The 21,490-nt window shown below is 40.1% G+C and overlaps 1 protein-coding gene across 3 annotated transcripts in view; it reads right to left on the bottom strand.

Moving 5' to 3' along the window:
- Positions 1-21,288, bottom strand: part of pds5a (PDS5 cohesin associated factor A) — a 55,491-nt gene extending 34,203 nt beyond the window's left edge. For 2 of the 3 annotated variants that reach the window (XM_008111619.3, XM_062981670.1), the window contains exons 1-11: positions 21,071-21,288; positions 20,126-20,296; positions 5,844-6,047; positions 5,436-5,522; positions 4,958-5,055; positions 3,875-4,001; positions 2,644-2,724; positions 2,057-2,197; positions 1,457-1,572; positions 522-616; positions 67-212 (exon numbers count right to left, since the gene is read on the bottom strand). In XM_008111619.3, the coding sequence (XP_008109826.2) occupies positions 67-212; positions 522-616; positions 1,457-1,572; positions 2,057-2,197; positions 2,644-2,724; positions 3,875-4,001; positions 4,958-5,055; positions 5,436-5,522; positions 5,844-6,047; positions 20,126-20,296; positions 21,071-21,097 (1,293 nt within the window). In that variant the 5' untranslated portion in view covers positions 21,098-21,288. The remainder of the gene's footprint in view (positions 1-66; positions 213-521; positions 617-1,456; positions 1,573-2,056; positions 2,198-2,643; positions 2,725-3,874; positions 4,002-4,957; positions 5,056-5,435; positions 5,523-5,843; positions 6,048-20,125; positions 20,297-21,070) is intronic. The other variant, XM_062981671.1, reaches the window with a different exon arrangement.
- Positions 21,289-21,490: the final 202 nt, after the last annotated feature.

Below are 21,490 nucleotides of genomic sequence, written 5' to 3'. Positions count from 1 at the left end.
AATGGCCTTATAAAATTAAATAACAATGTCATTTTGGTTAAAAATACGGATTTCAGTCCATCTTACCCTCTTGTCGAGCGTTCTCTCTCTGACAAAGCCTAGTAGCTGGTCATTAACCAAAGAGAGGTCCCTCTTACCAGCAGTTATAATTGTAACAATGACGTCATGTCGAATGGCTTCTTCTGGATCATGTGATCTAACTTTTAGGTACTCTGTATCAAAGAAAAAGGAAAGAGAAAAAAAACAGGATAATTTTATTGAAAGCTTTTGGACATTCAACTCCACCTCATGTTATATCTGGAGCAGTGCACAATATTTGAATCCCCACATCAGCTTCTACTCCTGGTAGGAAAAATGCCTTCAAGTGTATTTTTAATCCTTGAACTGATGAATAAAATAATCACGTTGCACATTGTTTTCATCAGTTTATTGGTATTTTCAACTTTATCATGTTTTGCACCTGAAATCATTATCCCCTTACTCCTTAAGTTTAATTACTCTAAAACAAGAGACAATCTTACCAGTGAGATCTTTTGCTAAATCTGGATGGTTCATTAAACAGTGACTTGCAAATTTCACGCTTTCTAATCTCACAGGAACATGGATATCATTAAATCTAGGTGAGGGAAAGATATTAAGTCATAATTATTTGAAATATTATTTCAAACAGGTAAATAAAATGCATAGTTAGAGTAAACTTAACTAAGAATAAGCCAAACAGGAAAGGAAGGCAAGATCTAATACAAACAGCTGAACAGTAAGCATGCTAATATTTGCAATTAATTTGTAACATATCAAAATCAGTTGCACTGAAATAGATAAATAAAAGATGAAGAGCAAAATATAGGTAGTCTATGTACCCACCAAAAGAACACAAAAGCTATTGGTTAGGTTTATTGTACAGTTATCATTTCAAAGAACAAAAAACAGGTATTGTATAAAAGAAGAGAGAATAATAATAACAATAGTTTATTTGTAACTTGCCCTATCTCCCAGAAGGGACTCAGGGCGGTTTCCAGTAAAAAAGGCAAACATTCAATGCCGATAACATACAAACAGCATATAAAATAAAAAATAATACATATAATAAAATAAAGAACTTGATAACTAATCCGAAAGGAACAGAAAATTATCAAAGTAATACTTAAGTAAACAAATTATGATACATGACATACATTTACCACATAAATTGACTAACAGTTAAAAGCATTTAAAATATTATCTCTCATTAAAATTATAACACCAAGACCTTTTAATTTTGGTTCAAACATGTTATGAAAATTTCATATGCCTTTTTCTTAAAACATATCTTGAGCTAATGATAACTAGCAGACAATGACCTGACCATAACAAAATCAAATATTGCAAAAGACTTGTTTCATTGAAAGAGAACTAGTTGGAAAAAAGCTGCTTATGAAACCAATATAAGCAAATATATAAACCTATGTTTTCTTACCGGCCAAGAAAGCACTGCCAAAGTGGACGGTTTTGTGTTGCAAGGTCAGAATCTTTAGAACCAAACAGCTTAGCTAAAAGCCTTACAACAGCTAAGCGTTCCTCTCCATCATTGCTCTATAAATTGAAAAATGAAGAACAGCTATTGCATAATAACTTCCCAAAATGAAACTGAAATATTTAAGTGTCAAGTTCATACAAGTCATACAATTCTTGCTTTAAACTGTAAAATGGCTAATAATAGGTTTTTCAAGTCTCAAGATTCAATATCCTAATATATTTTTATGAGCTTACCATATTATAACCACTAACTAGAGAACAATAATCTTTGATGAACTTTGACTTGTAATGTAACTGCAACAAACCATTTCATCATTCTATTGCAAAAGACACTGATCCAAACAAGGCTTTAGGCTTTCTCGTGGTTAGAATTTTACTCTTTTTTTCCAAGAGACAACGTCATGCCATATCACTAATTCTATTTGTTCTCTCAAATTTTCTAAATGTTTTGGAATCCAACTAAAGTACAGACACTGCCACTGTCACTTATGTTAGGGATCACTGCATTCTTAAAATATAATGTGAGAATAGTTTCTCTTACCTTCAATTTGAACTCAAGCTGTGGCATGACAGACAGCAATAAACTAGGATCGATAGCAAAAAGCTCTTGTATTAGGTCAAATACATGCTCTGACAAATCACTTACAGAAGACTTTCCTAGTACCAGAACCTGGTTAAAAAACTAGAAGAGAAAATATTTTGGTAAGAATATTTTAAAAAATAAATAAAACAGCTATACACACATTTAGGTTGGCATTGCTACACAACCAAGTTCTGCCATTTCCATCTATTCTTCCTGTGCTGTGCACATGAAATAATTAGTCTTTATATAAGGGTGAGATAAATGAATAAACAAACACACACACACACACAAATTAATGGTAATCTGAAGGTGTTTCAGTGCAATCATAAAATTGTTACTCTGTTTCAATGAATTATCTTTAGGTTAGAACTAACCTATAAATCCCAAGCTTTTTCATGAGATATAATGTAATGAGTCTACCATAATGTTTATACTATGTCAACCCCAATTTCCAAGGTGTTGATAGATTCAGACAAAAATCTCCAAACAGTTTAAATACTGTTTAAGTAATCAATCACTGGTATGCTGATAAGTATATTACATACATTGGCAATACATGGCTCAATGGTCTGGACCGTCCTTTTCAACAGAACTTTAGCAAGATCAAATGCCTGTTTATTAAGGTTCTAAAATACAAAAGACAAAGAAAAATGCAGCAGTTAAAAAACAGTACAGAGAAAAATTGTCTGATATCTATAGAGATAGATGGATGGATTTCAACAAAAAAGAAAGTACAATTTCTAAAAAGTTTCTTATACATGTGAATACCATATGTACTTCCAAAAATCTCGAGTCATCTATTGACACAGTTTACTTCTTGAATGAATAAAGAGAGGATGAATGAGCTTAACATACTCTTGTGCCTCGCTTCTTTGGGTAAAAAGTTAAACATAATTAAATGCAATGATAGTTTCATATGCACCCAGATTGTTTCTGAGCTCACTATCTGAACTCCTTATTCAATTAAGAAGTGCATTTTCTTATTCAGATCCTATAAATACACACTGAAAATCACTCAATGCCTCGATTTTAACAGATTTCCTGTAAAATGGTTCCCCAAGGCTCCGTAAAAGTCTTTTGCAGGTTCCTATGGAGTCAGTCATGAATCTATCTGTCTACCCCCAGACAGTGATTTCTGTCTATAAAAAGATATCCTCCAAGTCAATACTGTATTACTCTTATAAATCAGAACACGTCTACAGGAAACAAGTATTTCTATTTAATTAATTTATAGCCCACCTTATTATTGGGAGATACTACACCAAAAGAACAAGCAAATGAAGGAACTGGCCAGCATAAGCTTCTGCCGTTCTGTAATCAAAATATCCAACAGACAAAAGAATAACAATATACAGTAGAGTCTCACTTATCCAACATAAACGGGCCGGCAGAATGTTGGATAAGCGAATATGTTGGATAATAAGGAGGGATTAAGGAAAAGCCTATTAATCATCAAATTAGGTTATGATTTTACAAATTAAGCACCAAAACATCATGTTATACAACAAATTTGACAGAAAAAGTAGTTCAATACGCAGTAATGTTATGTTGTAATTACTGTATATACAAATTTGGCACCCAAATTATTTATTTATTTCCGGTATTTCTACCCCGCCCTTTTCCCCGAGGGGACTCAGGGCGGCTAAATTTCACGATGTATTGAAAACATTGACTACAAAAATGTGTTGGATAATCCAGAACGTTGGATAAGCGAGACTCTATTGTACTATGAAGAGAAGGGAGAAAAAGGACTCTGGAAAAAAAAACTTTGCAAACCTTGTGTGCAGGAATGAGGTTGATAAGAATTGAGTCCAATAGTTCTTGTGTCACTCCATCGCCTTCCATGATGATAGAACTCATCAAATCCAACATGTGCATCTGCACTTTCTGATTGTGGCTATTACTAAACATGACATTAACATTAGAATTAGAATATACGAGTTGAATAGTACAAAACAGACTATCTAGCTGCTAAACTATAGAAGTTACACACTCTTTAACACCACTTCTTTTAATACAATACAATATTATATTTCAAACTTCTCTTCTAAGCCCAGTCACAATTGCTGAGACAGCTCTTCACTCTCAGGTGTAGGAAGTTCTAATTCTACAACACTTCTAATACATCACGTTGCCTTCTAAGGAGCTTTGTCCACTTTTAGTACTATCACCTATTATCTCTATTCTTATAAGGAGTAGTAGAAGGTTGGTGTTAAAGAAGACCCTATTAACCCCAGTCTGTCCCTCTCATTGCAGTTTCTGGGGCAAGAGTTGGGCTTTCCTCCCAATGTTGCACTACCCCTAACTACACCATTTCCCCTACCCTATGAAACAGGAAGGAATAGCAGCCACTCAATTTTACAACATAGTTTAAATACTCTGCACTTGGCAGAATAATTGGAATTCCTTATAGTTGGGGCTGGGAGAAGATTCTGCTTCCTCTCTAGCTATTTTCTCAATTTGCAACCACAGTAGATTATTTCATTACACAGGACTTAATGGAAGCTAAGGAGTTAAACTCAATTTTTACAGCCGTCTGTGATTATTGACATAACTAAGCAGCAACCATGTGGCAGAACTCTGAGAATTGGTCTTTATATGTGTAAGATACAATGGACTGTTCCAAAGGTAAGTATGGTTTTGGCTGAGGACATGAAGTTTCAAGCCAGACAATGTCTTCACTACACCAATTTCTTTTAGTAACCCACAAAATGAATTTTTGATTTGCTTGTCCTGCCTTTTAATAAACACAATCATAATTCAGTAATCACAATTTTGTTATTTCTGCTATAATATTCTATTTTTCAGAAATCTGCGTGATACAAAGACTGGAAAGAAAATTAAAGTAACATAACTTACTTGATAACTGAAAAGAGAGTCCTAAAAAGCTGAATAAAAATCTCATTACAATCTTCCAACTCAAAGCAGATGTTGTAAGATTTAACCCAAGCTAAATTCTACAACAAAAACAAAGCATCGGGTTACTAAAAATGCAGCTGATAACCATCATAACCTTCAAAGCAGTGTTCTAGTATGATGAGCTATGCAGAATTTTAATAAAGACTGATTTGCTACCACATTCAAATATCAGAGCACTTCTCATTTATGTAAAGTATATGCTTCTGTTCTTACAATATCAAAATAGCTTCACATCTTGATATACTCCTTGTAATAAAAATATGATTGGAAGAAATCTAGGATCAGAGTGGTATAAGTATATTATTTTCTTTTCTTTTACAAAGACTGCACTAATAATAAAATATGTTTATGAAAATAGCAGCTTAACATTATATTCACTTGATTGGAAATGTAAAACAAATGTAAAAGAAAACATTACCTCTAGTAAATAAAAGTATCTGTTAAATTGAGGGCTTTTCGTGTCCTCCAAACCTTTTAACTGCCTTGTAATAAACAAGAATATATCCTGCAAAAAAAGAAAAGAAAATGGAAAATGCTATAAAAATTTATATCATATACGAAAAAAATTGCTGCCAGCAGGAAACTTCCCAATGACCTATTTTGAACATAACGATGAACTGATACACCGTAATTCTGAGGACAAGCAAACTGCACTGCCCCCACTTCTCTCTCTTCTTTTAGCAAAGCCCTATTTTTTATGAACTGCACCTTATTATACTCAAACCCAGACAAACGGTGGTTTGTTTTAACTACTGTTTCTCAAAGCAAAAGGACTTCAAACCACAGTACAATTGAACAGGTGGACATTATCTTCAAAATTTTTTACCTTGAGTTTGTCATGGGAGGTGTAGGGGGCTTCTGGGGCATAAATTCGAAAGATATCAGCTAAGCAACATGCTACAAGAAGACGGACATCTTTATTGGGATTCCTGAGGAAGAATTCTGATGCAAGGTGCAACGCTAAAGGGAGATATTGTTGTTTTTCATCTTCTGAGTCCTGGTCCATGTCCATAAATGTTTTCACTACCATCTAGGAATTAAAGCACAATGTTATACTTCAAATTTTTCAGTGTTACAAACTCAAATTTTTTAAAAAAGATTTACTGCAATGAAAATCCAAGGTAGTGACTTCACCGTTTCCCTAGGGCATGTTTGTATAAATTAATCACATATTAGTTTTTATGTCTGAACCTTTAGGTCCAACAGGTGAATAGCAATATAAAAAGCAGAATGCAATAACGTATATAAAAAATTCAAAACAATAACACATATGATCTTAAAAGTATAGGTAATAATTTCTTAGGGGTCCCTGGGGAGTAAACATATTTGCTCCATACTCAGTGAGGAGAGCATTTCATAGACAGAGAGCACCAATGAAAACACAGGCAACTTGGTCACATAAGGCAGGGGCACCTGAAGCAAAGCATCAGATATTGACCGCATAATGTGAATTCACAATGGTATGGGAAAACGTATTTCTTAAACTTAAATATATTCATCACCCTCTTTAAAAAGTTTAAAATCAGTAAATTTACCAAAGGTAGCTAAAATATATGTATTTCCTCAAAAGCAAACAAGCCATGTGCACTACATAGCTGCCATCCATACAAATATATTTACCACAAGGATCCCAAATTTTCCAAAGCAGGAGTAGGGTATACATTTACTTATTTCGTGTCAAAAGCATTGCATAACAAAATACATTTTGAAATGATTAAAAAAAAAGAAATCACAAACACCTAAATAGTTTTAGACCAAAAGCGGGCAACAGCAACCACATTGTCCGTAGCTTTAAGCAACTTCTCCTCTGTACATGAGGCAGGACATTGTGGGCATGCATACATATGCGGAGTTGTTTGTTCTGCTCCACAGTCACACAAGATGGAAGATTCTTCCAGGTAGTGCCACCTTGCCAAGTTGTCTTTAGATCTGCCCACTCCACTTCTGAGTCTGTTCAGGGAATTCCAAGTTGCCCATTCTTGGTTTGCCCCTGGAGGAGGACCCTCACGGGGGGCCATCCAGTTGGGACTGCCTAGTTTAGCTGCCCAGAGGGACACCCCAAAAGCATTGGATGAAGGGTATACATGACAGCATTATAAAGAATAAAGTGGAGCCTATTGTCTTAAAAAGGCAGCATGATTTGGTATAAACCTTTGGTAGGTGCCATTTTCCAGTAGCACATTCTGACCGACATCACCAAAGCTCCAAAACAGGCAATCTAATTGAGTTCTACCATTTTAAAAAAATCAAGCATCATAAGCCGACCCCACCATAAGGTGTATGCGGAACAATTTATATTTTTCGCTATACTTCCAGGTGCATACAGAAGAAAAGTCATGAGTGCTAGCAAATACATTCTAACTGTTAATAAAGGCCACCTAAATTCTGTTGACATGAGCAAAGAAACAATTAAGTTTCCAGAATATAGGTTCTCAATCTAGTGCCAAGAACCTCGAACTCAAAATACTGACAGGAAAGTACAACAATCCTAGGTCAAGTCAATTAGTCCATGGTAGAAAAAGAACCCAAGGGAACAAGTAGAAGGGAAAGCCAAATCAAGAGCCAAAGTCCAGGAGCAGTCAAAATTCCAAAATGTGCATGAGAGTCAAGATTCCAAGATCCAGGCCATGGATACAGAAGCTGCAACCAGCAATCAGGTAACATACTGCAAATCCTTAAATGCTGCTTTCATAGCTGAACCTGATTGTCGGCATTCTTCTCGGCAAGCCTTGCTGATCTCCTTAGCTGAGGAAGGCACAGCTAACTCTTTATCAGCCTGCTCAATAGAAGCCTCTTGTGTTTGGCCAGCAGCAAACTTAGCAGTCACTTCTGCATGTGGCTGAGGTAGTTGCTGTTCCTGGCTGGGATCTAGTTCAACAGCTAAGCTCCCACTCAGCAAACCCTCATCCACGCTATCCATGACACCTAGAATCTGCAGGAGTCACTAGATTTCAATCCATCGAGGGGGGGGGGATTGTCACCTTGTCGTGGTGAGGGGGCTTGCGTGTTCCAATGAACCTGCAGGCACAACCACTGGAGTCATGCACTCCTAGGAGGGGCCACAGGGGAAGATCCAGACCAAGAACAATCTGAAGACCCTAAGACCTCAACGGCGGAGCAGGCGGAGGATAACATGGTACATGTTACAACGGCTGTGAAGGCGGAAGAAGGCTGCAACAGACTGAGAAGCCACATTCATGTTAATCATGCCACTGGCTGGGACCTCACTCTGTGAGGACTGTGTGTTGATTGGCTGTGCACCGACCACCACATATTTAAAAAAAATCATGCACAGGTGTCTTCCAAGAAAAATAAAAACAAACCAACAAACGTCCCATGGCGATCAGTGAGTGGCGACGGGGATAGGACTGTGAAATCTGGAAGCCCCTAGTCACAGACTGGCACATGGGTGGTGGATATGGATTCAGTCGTTCTATCTCAAGGTCCGAGGCAGTTGAGTAGTCCGGCAGCTGTATTCATGACTGAGCAGCCCTATTTAGGATCCACTCTGCTCACCCCACATGGGGAAGGGGCTAGAAAAGGTGCCCTAAACATAGTCTGCCTTTCTTACCTCGACAGGACTGCCGTCCAGAGGTATCACCACCCTGAGGCCAAAAAAGAAAAATGAATTTTGGGACATGGAACGTACGAACACTGTTGGACAACACTGACAGTGAACGCCCCGAATGCAGGACTGCTATCATTGCAAGGGAACTGGGATGCTTTAACATCGACACAGCAGCACTTCAGGAGACCTAGAGAGGGACAGCTGAAGGAAGAAAAAGGAGGCAACACCTTCTTCTGGGAGGGACTGCCTGAAGAAGAATGAAGAATACACAGAGTTGGCTTTGCTATCAGAAATGATCTGATGAAGCACCTGACTGAAGCACCCACTGGCATTAACAAACAGCTCTCAACCGTCCAAATTAACTTTGCCAGAAACCAACAGGCAACTATCATAGGTGCCTATGCACCAACACTAGATGTTGATGAAGACATCAAGGAAAATTTTTATTGTCAGCTGGACACCATCCTATCGGAGATACCTAAGCAAGACAAAATCATCCTCCTGGGGGATTTTAATGCAAGAATCAGACGAGACTCCGACATGTGGCCAGGGACCATAGGAAAAGACGAGACTAGAAACAGCAACTCGAATGGCATCCTGCTTCTCACCAAATGCGGAAAACACAACCTTGTCATAACCAACACGCTCTTTCGCCAGGAAAACAAGCTCAGGACATCACGAAAGTACCCCCGGTCAAAGCATTGGCACCTCTTGAACTATGTGCTTCTCACAAGAGCCATGACAGGTGCTAATGACTGCTGGACAGACCACAGGTTAATCCGATCCACAATAGCTATCAAGATCACCCCCAAACACAGACTCCAAGGAAGAAAAATATGGCTCAAAATGAACACCCATGCCCTTCAGGAGCACTCCAAACGAGCCCTTCTCCAAACAATACTCAAGGACCATCTACCCACAAAACACCCTGAAAATGTTGAGGAACATTGGAACAAACTGAAGACCTCCATCATCACAGCCTGCGAAGAAATCATTGGTTATCAAACTAAGAAACATCAAGACTGATTTGACGATAATGACAAAGAGATCCAACAGTTAATTGATAACAAAAGGAAAGCCTTCCAAACATGGCAGAGAGACACCAACTGTGTTGCTAAGAAAAAGATCAATGCTAGTGCAAAAGCTGAGGTCCAAAGAAGGACCAGAGAACTCAAGAACATCTGGTGGACAAAGAAGGCTGAAGAAATCCAACACTTTGCAGATACCCATGATGCTCAGGGATTTTTCAAAGCCACAAAGATCATCTACGGACTGGAGCCCCCAGATGGCGTAGTGGACTAAGTGACTTGAAGGTTGGGTTGCTGACCTGAAAGCTGCCAGGTTCGAATCCCACCCGGGGAGAGCGCGGATGAGCTCCCTCTATCAGCTCCAGCTCCATGCGGGGACATGAGAGAAGCCTCCCACAAGGATGGTAAAACATCAAAAACATCCGGGCGTCCCCTGGGCAACGTCCTTGCAGACGGCCAATTTTCTCACTCCAGAAGCGACTCAAGTTGCTCCTGACACAAAAAAAAAAATCTACGGACCAAGGACCCATGGTATACACCAGATGGCAAGCTATTTAACCTCAGCAGACTGAAAGCCAAAACTAAGGTCACTACAACATCTATTTTAGAATTCCAATATGTCAATTACAACGTTGTCTGTGAGCACTCAGAAGACCTACAAGCCACTCTAAACACCTTTGCAGAAGCATACGAAAAGCTTGACCTCTCACTGAACATCGAGAAAACCAAAGTGCTCTTCCAATAGGTACCAGCCAATCCCTCTGCAAGGCCAGAAATACATATTAATAGTGTAACATTAGAAAATGTTGACCATTTCCACTACCTTGGCAGCCACTTCTCCACAAAAGTCAACATTGACACTGAAATACAACACCGCCTGAGCTCTGTGAGTGCAGCATTTTTCCGAATGTAGCAGAGAATGTTTGATGATCGGGACATCCGTAAAGATACCAAGGTGCTCATTTATAGAGCCATTGTCCTCTCAATCCTGCTATACGTCTGCGAAACGTGGACGGTCTACAGACATCAGACTAAACTGCTGGAGTGATTCCATCAGTGATGCCGCCGAAAAATCCTACAAATCTCTTGGGAAGACAGGTGGACAAATGTCAGCGTGCTGGAAAAAGCAAAGACCACCAGCACTGAAGTGATGCTCCTACGCCATCAACTCCGCTGGACTGGCCACGTTGTCCGAATACCCGATCACCGTCTCCCAAAGCAGTTACTATACTCCCAACTCAAGAACGGAAAACGGAAAGTTGGTGGACAGGAAAAGAGATTTAAAGATGGGTTTAAAGCCAACCTTAAAAACTGTGGCATAGACACTGAGAACTGAGAAGCCCTGGCCCTTGAGCGCTCTAATTGGAGGTCAGTTGTGACCAGCAGTGCTGCGGAGTTCGAAGAGGCACGAATGGAGGGCTTAAGGGAGAAATGGGCCAAGAGGAAGGTGCGTCAGGCCAACCCTGACCGGGACCGCCTTACACCTGGAAACCGATGTCCTCACTGCAGGAGAACATGCGGATCAAGAATAGGTCTCTTCAGCCACCTACGGACACACCCCCAAGACACCAGAATGGGAGGACCATCATCCTCGGATTACAAGAGATCGCCTAAGTAAGTAAGTACTAAATTTCAATTCAGAGAAGGACAAGTAAACGGAGTTAATGCTATAAAAATATTGATAATTATATGCGATCACAAGCCTTTGGGGCGCTCTATGGTCCCGGGGAATGCTAAAACAGGCATGGACCAACTTGGGCCCTCCAGGTGTTTTGGACTTCAACTCCCACAGTTCCTAACAGCCTCAGCACACCTACCTTGGTGACAGCAGCTCCCTCCTCCTAGGTTTTACTTTCGGGGGATGTCTTCTATTTGGCAAGTCACCAAAACATCTTCTACTATGTCTTATTTTCAGGAGATATCGTGTTTCCCGAAAAATAAGACAAGTTGTGGATCAAAGTATTAAAATACTGGATCAGATCTCGATGGAAAGATAAGTAAGCTCATGACGGAAGAAAGACCTCACAATTTGTAAATATCTGCAATTAGTTAGAAATTAGGGGTTCTATGAAGGAAAGTGTATAAATATTAGATAAGACTTCGATAAGATAATGGAACAAGGCATTTTAAAACTGGATGAGACTTGGTAGTGAATGAAAAATAAGGGAGCTATTGATGAAAGTGATGAAACATTGGATCAGATTTTAATGGGAAGGTAAATAAGGAGTGATGGAGGAAATAATTTAACATCTAGATAAGATTTTAATGGAGCAGGGAGGGAGCAATGAGAGGAAAATGTTGAAATACTGAATCAGACTTAGATAAGAAGCTAGGTAATAAATAAAAAGAAAGAAGAAATTCCTTAGAATCTGAACATTCAATGGGAAATGAAAGAGTGCAATGAGGGGAAGAAAGGGAAGACCTTAGAACATGAATTAGAATGAAAAGGGAAGGAAATGACAGGTCCTGTGGACAACAGGTTTAACTACTGGATTACGGTTAAATGCAAAGGAAAAGAAGGGAGCTGTGGATGGAAGTATTAAAGTACTGGATCAGACTTTGATGGGAAGGTAAGTAAGTTGATGATGGAGGAAAGGCCTTATTATTTGATTCATTTTTTATTATTTTGACAATGGGAAATAGAAGAGAGCTTTGGATAAAGGTGTGAAAACTAGATTAGGGTTCAATGAGAAGGATTAGTAAGAGAACTATGGAAAGAAGTGTTTGAATACTGGATAATATTCACTGGGAAGATAGGTAAGGCAGTGAAGGAAGAAAGACCCGAGACTCCAGATCAGTGGTTCTCAACCTGTGGGTCCCCAGATGTTTTGGCCTACAACTCCCAGAAATCCCAGCCAGTTTACCAGCTGTTTAGGATTTCTGGGAGTTGAAGGCCAAAACATCTGGAGACCCACAGGTTGAGAACCACTGCTCTAGATAAACCTTCTATGGGAAGGAAAAGAAGGAAGCTAGAGATTGAGGTGTTTCGATACTGAATTAGAGTTCAATGAGAGGGCCAAGAAGTTAACTGTGGATGAAAGCATTGAAATACTGGACCAGCTTTCAATGGAAAAATATGTAGGGAAGTGTTGAAGGAAATTCTGGATACCCCTCCAAAGGAAAAAAAAAAAAGAAGGGAGCTATGGAGGAAAGTGTTGAAATACTGGATCACACCTGGTTAGGAAGTTAGATAAAGCTCTAGATAAGCCCATAATGGGAGGAAAAAGAAAAGGACAACTGATGGAATATTTAAATACTGGATTAGATTTCAATATAGCCAAGTTAGCTATACATTAGCTTTGGAAGGAAAGGAAAACAAGGGAGCTGTGGAAGGAACAGATTAACTACTTGATTAGGGATCAGTAAGTACAAAAAAGAGCTAAGGATCAGACTACAGAAATACTGGATTAGGCTTGGTTTGAACAGGTGATGGAAAATTTAGATGGGAAAGACCTTAAATTCTAGATAAGCTTCAACAGACATAAAAGAAGAGAGTTAAGAATGAAAATGTTGAAATACTAGGTCAGACTTTGATGGGAATATAGGTAAGGAAGTAATAGAGGAAAAATCTATTGGAATATTAATCAGAATGCAATGGGAAGGTAAAGATGGGTGAGATGGCAAAAAAGTATTTCAATACTGGATTAGACTTCTATGGGAATGTATGAAAGAAACATCTTAGAATTCAAAGAAGTGGGGGAAGAAAGACCTAAAAACCTGGACATGTTGCAATGAGAAAGAAAATATGGGTGGTAAGGAGAAACAGTTGAAAATCTGGATGGAGTTTGATTGGAAGCTAGATAAGGGAGCAATGGAGGAAAAAGCAAAGCTTGGAGTCTAGAAAAGACTTTAATGGAAAGGCAACGAAGAGAGTTATGGAAGGAAAGTGTTGAAATACTGAACCAGATTTGAAAGGGAATGGAAGAAAGGGAACGATAGAGGAAAGGCTTAAAGCAGGGGTCCCCAAACTTTTTAAACAGGGGGCCAGTTCACGATCCTTCAGACCATTAGAGGGCCGGACTATAGTCGGCCACCGAGCAATAATAATAATAATAATAATTATTATTATTAATAATAATAATAATATAATAACAGCAATAATAAAAAGAGGGTTGGAAGAGACCCTTTGGGTCATTGAGTCCAATACCCTTCTGCCTTTGTGCACTGAAAACACAAGCAAAGCACCCCTGACAGATGGCCACGCAGCCTCAATGTTAATAATAATAATAATAATAATAATAATAATAATAAAAAAGAGGGTTGGAAGAGACCCTTTGGGCCATTGAGTCCAACCCCCTTCTTCCTTTGTGCACCAAAAGCACAAGCAAAGCACCCCTGACAGATGGCCACGCAGCCTTAATGTTAATAATAATAATAATAATAATAATAATAATAATAATAATAATAATAATAAGGGTTGTAAGAGAAGAGATCCCTTGGGTCATTTAGCCCAAGTCCCTTCAGCCCTTGTGCTGTGGGGGCCGGATAAATGGCTTTGATGGGCCGCATCCGGCCCCCTGGCCTTAGTTTGAGGACCCCTGGCTTAAAGTCTGGAAAACCATTCAATGGGAAGGAAACAAAGGGAGCCTTGGAGGAAAGTGTTGAAAAACTGGATCAGACCTCAATAGAAAAATTGGTAATGAATTGATGGAGGAAAGAGTTCATAAGGGTTGAAGGGGAAGGAAAAGTAGAGTCCATAGTGGAAAATGTTGAAATATTAAATTAGGGTTCAATAAGAATATCAAGGAAGTAGCTAGAGATAAAATAATTGAAATACTGGACAAGGGAAGGAAGACAGGGGAGTGATGGAGGAAGTACATAAGAATCTGGATATGCCTTTAATGGGAAGGAAAAGAAAGGAACCATGGATCAAAGTGTTTAAATGCTGTAGCAGACTTCAATAGGAAGCTGGTTAGGAGAGTGATGGAGGAAACACTTTGAGATTATGGCATAGTATGGAATGAGAAGGAAAAGGGAGTTATGGATTAAATTGTTTTAACACTGGACCAAATTTGAAAGGGAAGGATGGTAGGGGAGTGGTAGAGAAAGCTTAGAATTTGAAAAAGTATCCAATGGAAAGGAAACGAAGGAAGCTAAGGAAGAAAGTGGCGAAATTCATAATCTGACTTCCATGGGAAAGTAATGAAAGAAAGACGTATTTGAAAAGGCATGAAAGTATGTGAGTGATGTAGAAAAAAAGCTTAGAATCTGAAAAAGCCTTCAATAGGAAGTAATGAAAACTATGGAGAAAAGTGTTGAGGTGCTGGATCAGTCTTCAATGGGAATGTCGGTAATGATGTGATGGAGGAATGACCTAAGATTCTGAATATGCATTGAAGGGGAAGGAAAAGAAGAGTGCAATGGAGCAAAGTGTTTAAATATTACATTCTGGTTCATTGAGAAGAACAAGAAAGGAGCTATGGATTAAACTGTTGAATCACTGGACCAAATTAGAAAGGGAATGAAAGTAGGGGAGAGATAGAGGAAAAGGCTTAGAATCTGGATATAACATTAATGGGAGGGCAACAAAGGGAACTATGGAGGAAGTGGTGAAATTTGAAATCAGGCTTCGATGGAAAAGTAAATAGGGGTGTGATTGAAAAGTAAGTAGGGAAATGATGGAAAAAAGACAGATTTGAAAGGGATGGTAAGTATGGGAGTGATGGAGGAAAAAGCTTAGAATCTGGAAAAGTCTGCAATGGAGAGGAAACAAAGAACTATGGAGAGTGCTAAAATACTGGATCAGACTACAACGGGAAGATTGGTAATGAAATGATGGAGGAACGACCTTGGAATCTAGATAAGCACTGAAAGGGAAGGAACAGTGTCATGAAGGGAAGTGTTTAAATATTACATTAGGGTTCAATGAGAAGAACATGTAGCGATAGAATAAACTATTGAAATCACTGGAACAGATTTGAAGAATGTGAAGAAGGCAAAGGAGAGATGGAGGAATAAGCTTAGAATCTAGAAACAACTGGAGTGGGGAGGAAACAGAGCTTTGGAGGAAAGTGTTGAGATACTGCATCAGACCTCAATGGGGAGATCTGTAATGAAATGCTGGAGAAAAGACCTGAGAAGCATTGAAGGGAAAGGAAAAGAAGAAGATTGCTATGGAAGGAAATGTTGAAGTATTACATTAGTGTTCAATGAGAAAAACAAGATAATAGCATTAAACTGTTGAAACACTAAGAAGGAATGTAGGGGAGAGATGGAAGAAAATGCTTAGAATCTGGATAAGCCTTCAATGGGAAGGAAACAAAGAGAGCTATGGAAGAAAATGTTGAAATTCAGGCACTGATGGGAAAATAGGGGAGTGGTGAAAGAAAGCTAAGAATCTGGGTAAGCTTTCAATTGGAAAGTAAAGTAGTATCTTTGGATCAGTGTTAAAATACTGGATTAGACTTCAACAGGAAGATTGATTATGAAATGATGGAAGAGACACAGAAGTGATTGAGAAAAGACCTTTGCATCCAGACAAGCTTGCAATGGGGAGTGAAAGAAAGAAGTTATTAGTGAAAGTGTTGATAAACTGGATCAATAAAAGGAGTAGCAACTAAGGAGCAAAGAGTTTTAAAACTGGATCAGGTTCAATGAGAAGGACATGAAGTGTTGAAATCCTGGATCTGACTTGGATGGGAAGGCAGGCAAGGGAATGGAGAAAAAGACCTAACAATCTGGAAATGCCTGCAACGAGAAAAAAAGATGGGTGCTATCGAAGTAAGTCTTGAAATACTGTATGAGGCTTCAATCAGAAGGAAAAGAATGGAACTATGTTTTAAAATGGGATAAGCCTTCAATTGGAAGGAACGATGGTAGAAAGGGAGGAATGTGTTTACATTCTAGATTGGACATTGATGCATAGGCAGATAAGGGAATGATGGAATAAAGACCTTAGATAAGCATAACTAGATAAGCATAGAATGGGAATTAATAGAAGGCAGTTTTGTTTGGAAGTGTTTTTCTACCTGATCAGACTTCAATTGTAAGGTAGGTAAGGCAGTGAAGTAGGAAAGACCTTCGAGTCCTGACAACTGTTCAATGTGAAAGAAACAGGAGCTATGGATTACTGCGTTGAAATACTGAATCAGACTTCAATGGGAAAGTAAGAAAATAACTGAGTAATCTCAGAATATGAATATAGGTGTCCTATGGAAAGAAAAAAGATGCACTGGTGAAAGTATTGCAATACTGGATCAGATTTCAATGTGGGAAAGATGAGAACTACAGATGAAAGTGCTTCAATACTGGAGAGGACTTGGACAGCAAAAAAATTAAGTTATCTATGGAGGAAAATTTTTAAATACTGGATTACGCTTTCATGAAAAAAAGAAGGGAGCAATGGATCAAAGTGTTGAAGTGCTGGATCAGAGTAAGATGGGAAGATAGGCAAGGCAGTGATTGAGAAAACATGTTAGTACCTGGGAATGAAAAGTGAGCTATGGAGCAAAGTTCTTAAATCCTGGATTAAGTTTAAATAAGGAAAATAAGGAATTAGGTTTGTAAGGTAAGGAAAGAAAGGGGTAGTTTAAATACTGAATGATGTTTCTATTAAAAGAGTGTAGAAGTAGTTTGAAATCGAGATGAAGCTTCTAAAAGAAGAAAAAGGAGTATGTTATTGGGGAAGGTGTTTATCTACAGCATGAGGCTTCTGTGAAAAGGTGGGTAAGAGAGATATGAAAGAAGGATGATAGAATACGGACAAGCCTTCAATGGGAAGAACAAAAAGGTAGCTGTGGAGGAAAGTGTGTAACTACTGGATGAGAGTTCACTGGGAAGATCGATAAGAGACTCATGGGGAAAAAAGGAATCTGGATAATCATTCAATAAAAAGCAAAAGAAGGCAGCTATAGCGGAAATTGTTTACATTCTGGATTTGGGTTTAATGATAAGAAAAAGTATTTAAATACTGGATGAGACTGATTGGAAGATAAAAAGGGAAATGTAGAGGAAAGACCCTAAAATCAAGATAAGCTTTCAATAGGAAGGAAAAGAGAACTTTGAAATATTGAAATTCTTTATTAGGCTTCAACGAGAAGGAGAAGGAGAGGTGTGGCTTCTTTGGCTAAGGGATCTATGGGGAGAAGTTTAAACACATGAGATTTCTATGGGAAGATAGAGAAAAAAGCCTGAAATCTACATGAAGCTTCAATGGGAAGGAAAAGTTATGGATAATGATTTTAAAACACTGGGTGAGGCTTCTATGGTAATGGGGTGAGGGAAGAAGCAGTTTCAAATCTAGATGAGGTTTCTATGGAAATGGAAAGAAGGGACATTTGGAAATCTTTAATAGCAAAATGCAGTAGGGAGCAAGGGAGGAATGTTTTTAAAATCTGAATGTTGGAAGTAATTTAAGAATGCAAGATTATCACAGTTTACAGTTTGAAAAATAATCTGTTACTAGAGAAACATGAAGCACACTGAATATAACTTGATTTATCTCAAAAATACTGTGTTATAATAGAAGTACATTATGATCAGAAAATAATTGCCCACAAAGAAAGTATTAATACTAAGTAAAGACATTATATCTTCTCTAGTCCTCTATAGTGCCAAGCAGATACAAACCCTCCATATAACAAGATCCAAGAAAAGGAAAACAACAGTCATTTTGAAGTATGAGTTGCAAAAATCATAATCACAAACTAACACATAGAAGAAAAATGGGAAACATCAAAAAAGCCAACACGGCTGCTTAGCAAACTGAAGGAAGAAGTGGAAACAGCTACAGTGACAACAGAAAATTATATTTAATAGCAACAAACCTTTACCACCCAGTTCACTACTAAATGAACTACAGAGTTTTGATATGACTTATGCATCTGACTCTCATCCAACACAAACTGCTATTAAATAAAGAGCTTCTTCCAATGGAAGGGAAAATTAAGCTTTGAGGTTCTTAAATCATCTAAATATCAGTCACCAACATTAAATATATCTATCGCCCAAACTAGGGTGCTAAAACTCATACCAACACATCTGACCACTTACACAGATGTATCTGGCTTATCCTGGTTGAATTAGTCTGCCATACTATAGAGAAGTCAGCCATAGCAGAGCACTTGATGAACCAACCTGGAAACAACATATTATTTGAGAACACAGAAATGCTGGACCTCTCTAACCACCCCCCTGTCAGACTACACCAAAAAGCCATTGAAATCCATAAGCATATAGACAATTTCAACAGAAAGGAGGAAACCATGAAAATAAACAAAATCTGGCTACCAGTATTTAAAGAACACTAAAATCAGGACAGTAAATAAGGAACAACACTCAGAAGACAGGGAATTCCAGACAGGAACAATCAGGGCCAGATAACACATCCCAACAAAGGATTCCTTCAGGCAGGAAGAAACCAGGCTTTGAAGCTGATGGGTTATTTAATGCTAATTAAGGTGGCCAATTGCAACATTCATGCTTCAAGCAGACAAGAGTTCTTTCTCACACCCTGAACATTCCACAGATATATAAACCTTATTGCCTAGTTTCCAGCAAACCTCACAACCTCTGATGATGCCTGCCATAGATGTGGGCAAAATGTCAGGAGACAATGCTTCTGAGACATGGCCATACAGCCTAGAAAACTCACAGCAATCCCTTCGAACAGTCTCTTTCAGGGCTTGTCTGGGGACCCTTCTATATAGCCATACAACCTAGAATATTAAGTCAGAAAATCCCAGAATATCTACTTTGAAGTGGGTTATCTGAGGGCCCCCTTCCAGACAGCTGAATAAAATCCCAGATTATCTGCTTCGAATTTGAATACAGTATATGGCAATGTGGACTCGGATATCCCAGTTCAAAGCAGATATTGTGGGACTTTCAGCCTTGATATTCTGGTTTATATAGCTGTGGCAAAGGGAGTCCACACTGCTTTATATCCCAGCTCAAAGCAGAAAATGTGGGATTTTATTCAGCTGTGTGGAAGGACCGTAAGAGTTGCTAAGAACTGAAAAGACTTGGGGCCCTTCCACACAGCCCTACATCCCTGAATATCAAGGGCAGAAAATCCCACATCACCTGAGTGTGGACTCAGACAACCAAGTTCAAAGCAGATATTGTGGGATATTCTGTTTTGGTACTAATGTTGGAGAGTGCTCCTTGGTCACAGTGGTGTCTGGTCAGGTGGTCCCTGGTCAAAAAAAGGTTGGGAATCACTGAACTACAGGAAAGGAGATTCCACCTGAATATTAGGAAGAATGTTCTCACTGTAAGAGTTCTTCAGCAGTGGAACTCTCTGCCCTGGAGTGTGGTGGAGACTCCTTCTTTGGAGGCTTTTAAACAAAGGCTGGATAGCCATTTGTCAGGGGTGCTTTGAATGCAATTTTCCTGCTTCTTGGCAGGAAGTTGGACTGGATGACCCACAAGGTCCCTTCCAACTCTATGATTCTATGACATTCTAGGATATAGGGCTGTGTGGAAGGGCCCTTGAAAGCACACAGCTACAACAACAGAGGAAAGCGCAAACAAGGAAAGAAATACACATGTAATTTGAAAACCGGGTCTGACCTTGAGGCGTTTGACCACTTCATCGTTGGTAATTTTGTCAGTGATCTCTTTAACTCCCGGAGGATAGAAGATGATCTTGCCATCGGCAGGAGGCTTTGGTTGGGCGGATGGGAAGTCCATCCTGGCGCTGCCGGTGAGGAAGTTCTCGTCGCCACAGTCCTCTACCGGCCTCTATCGGTCAGAAAACAAAAGTTCAGCAGGAGAGGAGCGACTTTCCAAACCTTGCCTCCCTCCCTTCCCCCCATATTTCCAACCCACGATTAAAAAAGGGGGGGAAAGAAAAAGGGAGGCCCAGCGGCAAGACCCGAGGCCTCCCTTCCACTACGAGGGGCCCCACAGTGCTAGGCCCATTGGGTCGACGAGGCGATGAGTTTGTCAGTCCAATCACAATGAATCCCCTCTCCCCCCAAAATCCCCTCTCCCCCAAAAATAAAATACAAGGAGCCTCCCTGCTTCATCTCAGGAAAGGGGCAAAAAGGAGAGGCGGGGAAGCAAAGCCGGCCTTCCTAAGCGACACCGAGGAAGGCTTTGACTTGCTTGCTTGCTTGCCTCGAGCGGGCGGCGAGGCCTAAACTGATAGGCCTCAAAACTATTAGCGGGCAGAGAAACCCACAGGGGGGAAAGGAGGAAGGGGCAAAGAAGGGAGGGGGGTTGTGAGGCAGCCTTTGAAGGCTGGTTTGGGCCCAATCTTGAGAGGAAAGGCCCACACTTCCCGCCCTGCCTCCACTTCGCGGGGCTTTCCCACAACTTCCACCTCAGGACCCCTCCTCCTCCTCCTCTTGCCCCTCAAGTTAATCCTCAAAAGCAGGGGAAAGGTGACCTGCTTCCCTCACAAAACCCGCCACGACGACGAAGGAAAAAAAAGGGGGGGCGGAGAGGAGGAGACGAGGGAAGGCGACGGCACCCGGAGACCACTTCCAACCCCCCCCCCCCTTCCCTTCCCACCTCCTGCAGCTCCGGAAGGTGCAGCATTGGGCGGCCTGCGGTGGCGCCTCTCAAGAAGGAAAGGACGGGGCGGCGAGGGCTCCCTTGCACCCGGCCTCCTCCGCGAGTCCTCCCTTCCTTCTTCCCCCGCGGCTGGCTGGGTGTCTCTCTCCCTGCCTCCCTTGCTCGTGTGCGCCTCTCGGCGGGGAAATAGCGCCACCTCTCGGCCGGCCGGGAAACGACACCCAAAGGAATCTTCCGGGAGCCGCCTCCGCCCTTTTTAAAAAGGCCCCGCCTCGGCGCATTCTGGGAAGGGAGGCCTTAAAGGTCCAGGCGGGGTGGCTGAGGCGCGCTCTCAGGAGGCCGCGGCCCGGCGGGTGCTCCTTGTTTGCCGCCAAGATGGAGGGAAGCCACAGGCCTAACTACAAACAAACGAATAAG

Source organism: Anolis carolinensis, chromosome 5 (genome assembly GCF_035594765.1).
Source record: "Anolis carolinensis isolate JA03-04 chromosome 5, rAnoCar3.1.pri, whole genome shotgun sequence".
NCBI lineage: Eukaryota > Metazoa > Chordata > Lepidosauria > Squamata > Dactyloidae > Anolis > Anolis carolinensis.
Note: the sequence above shows the minus strand (reverse complement) of the source record. Positions and strands in the feature narration are given on the sequence as shown.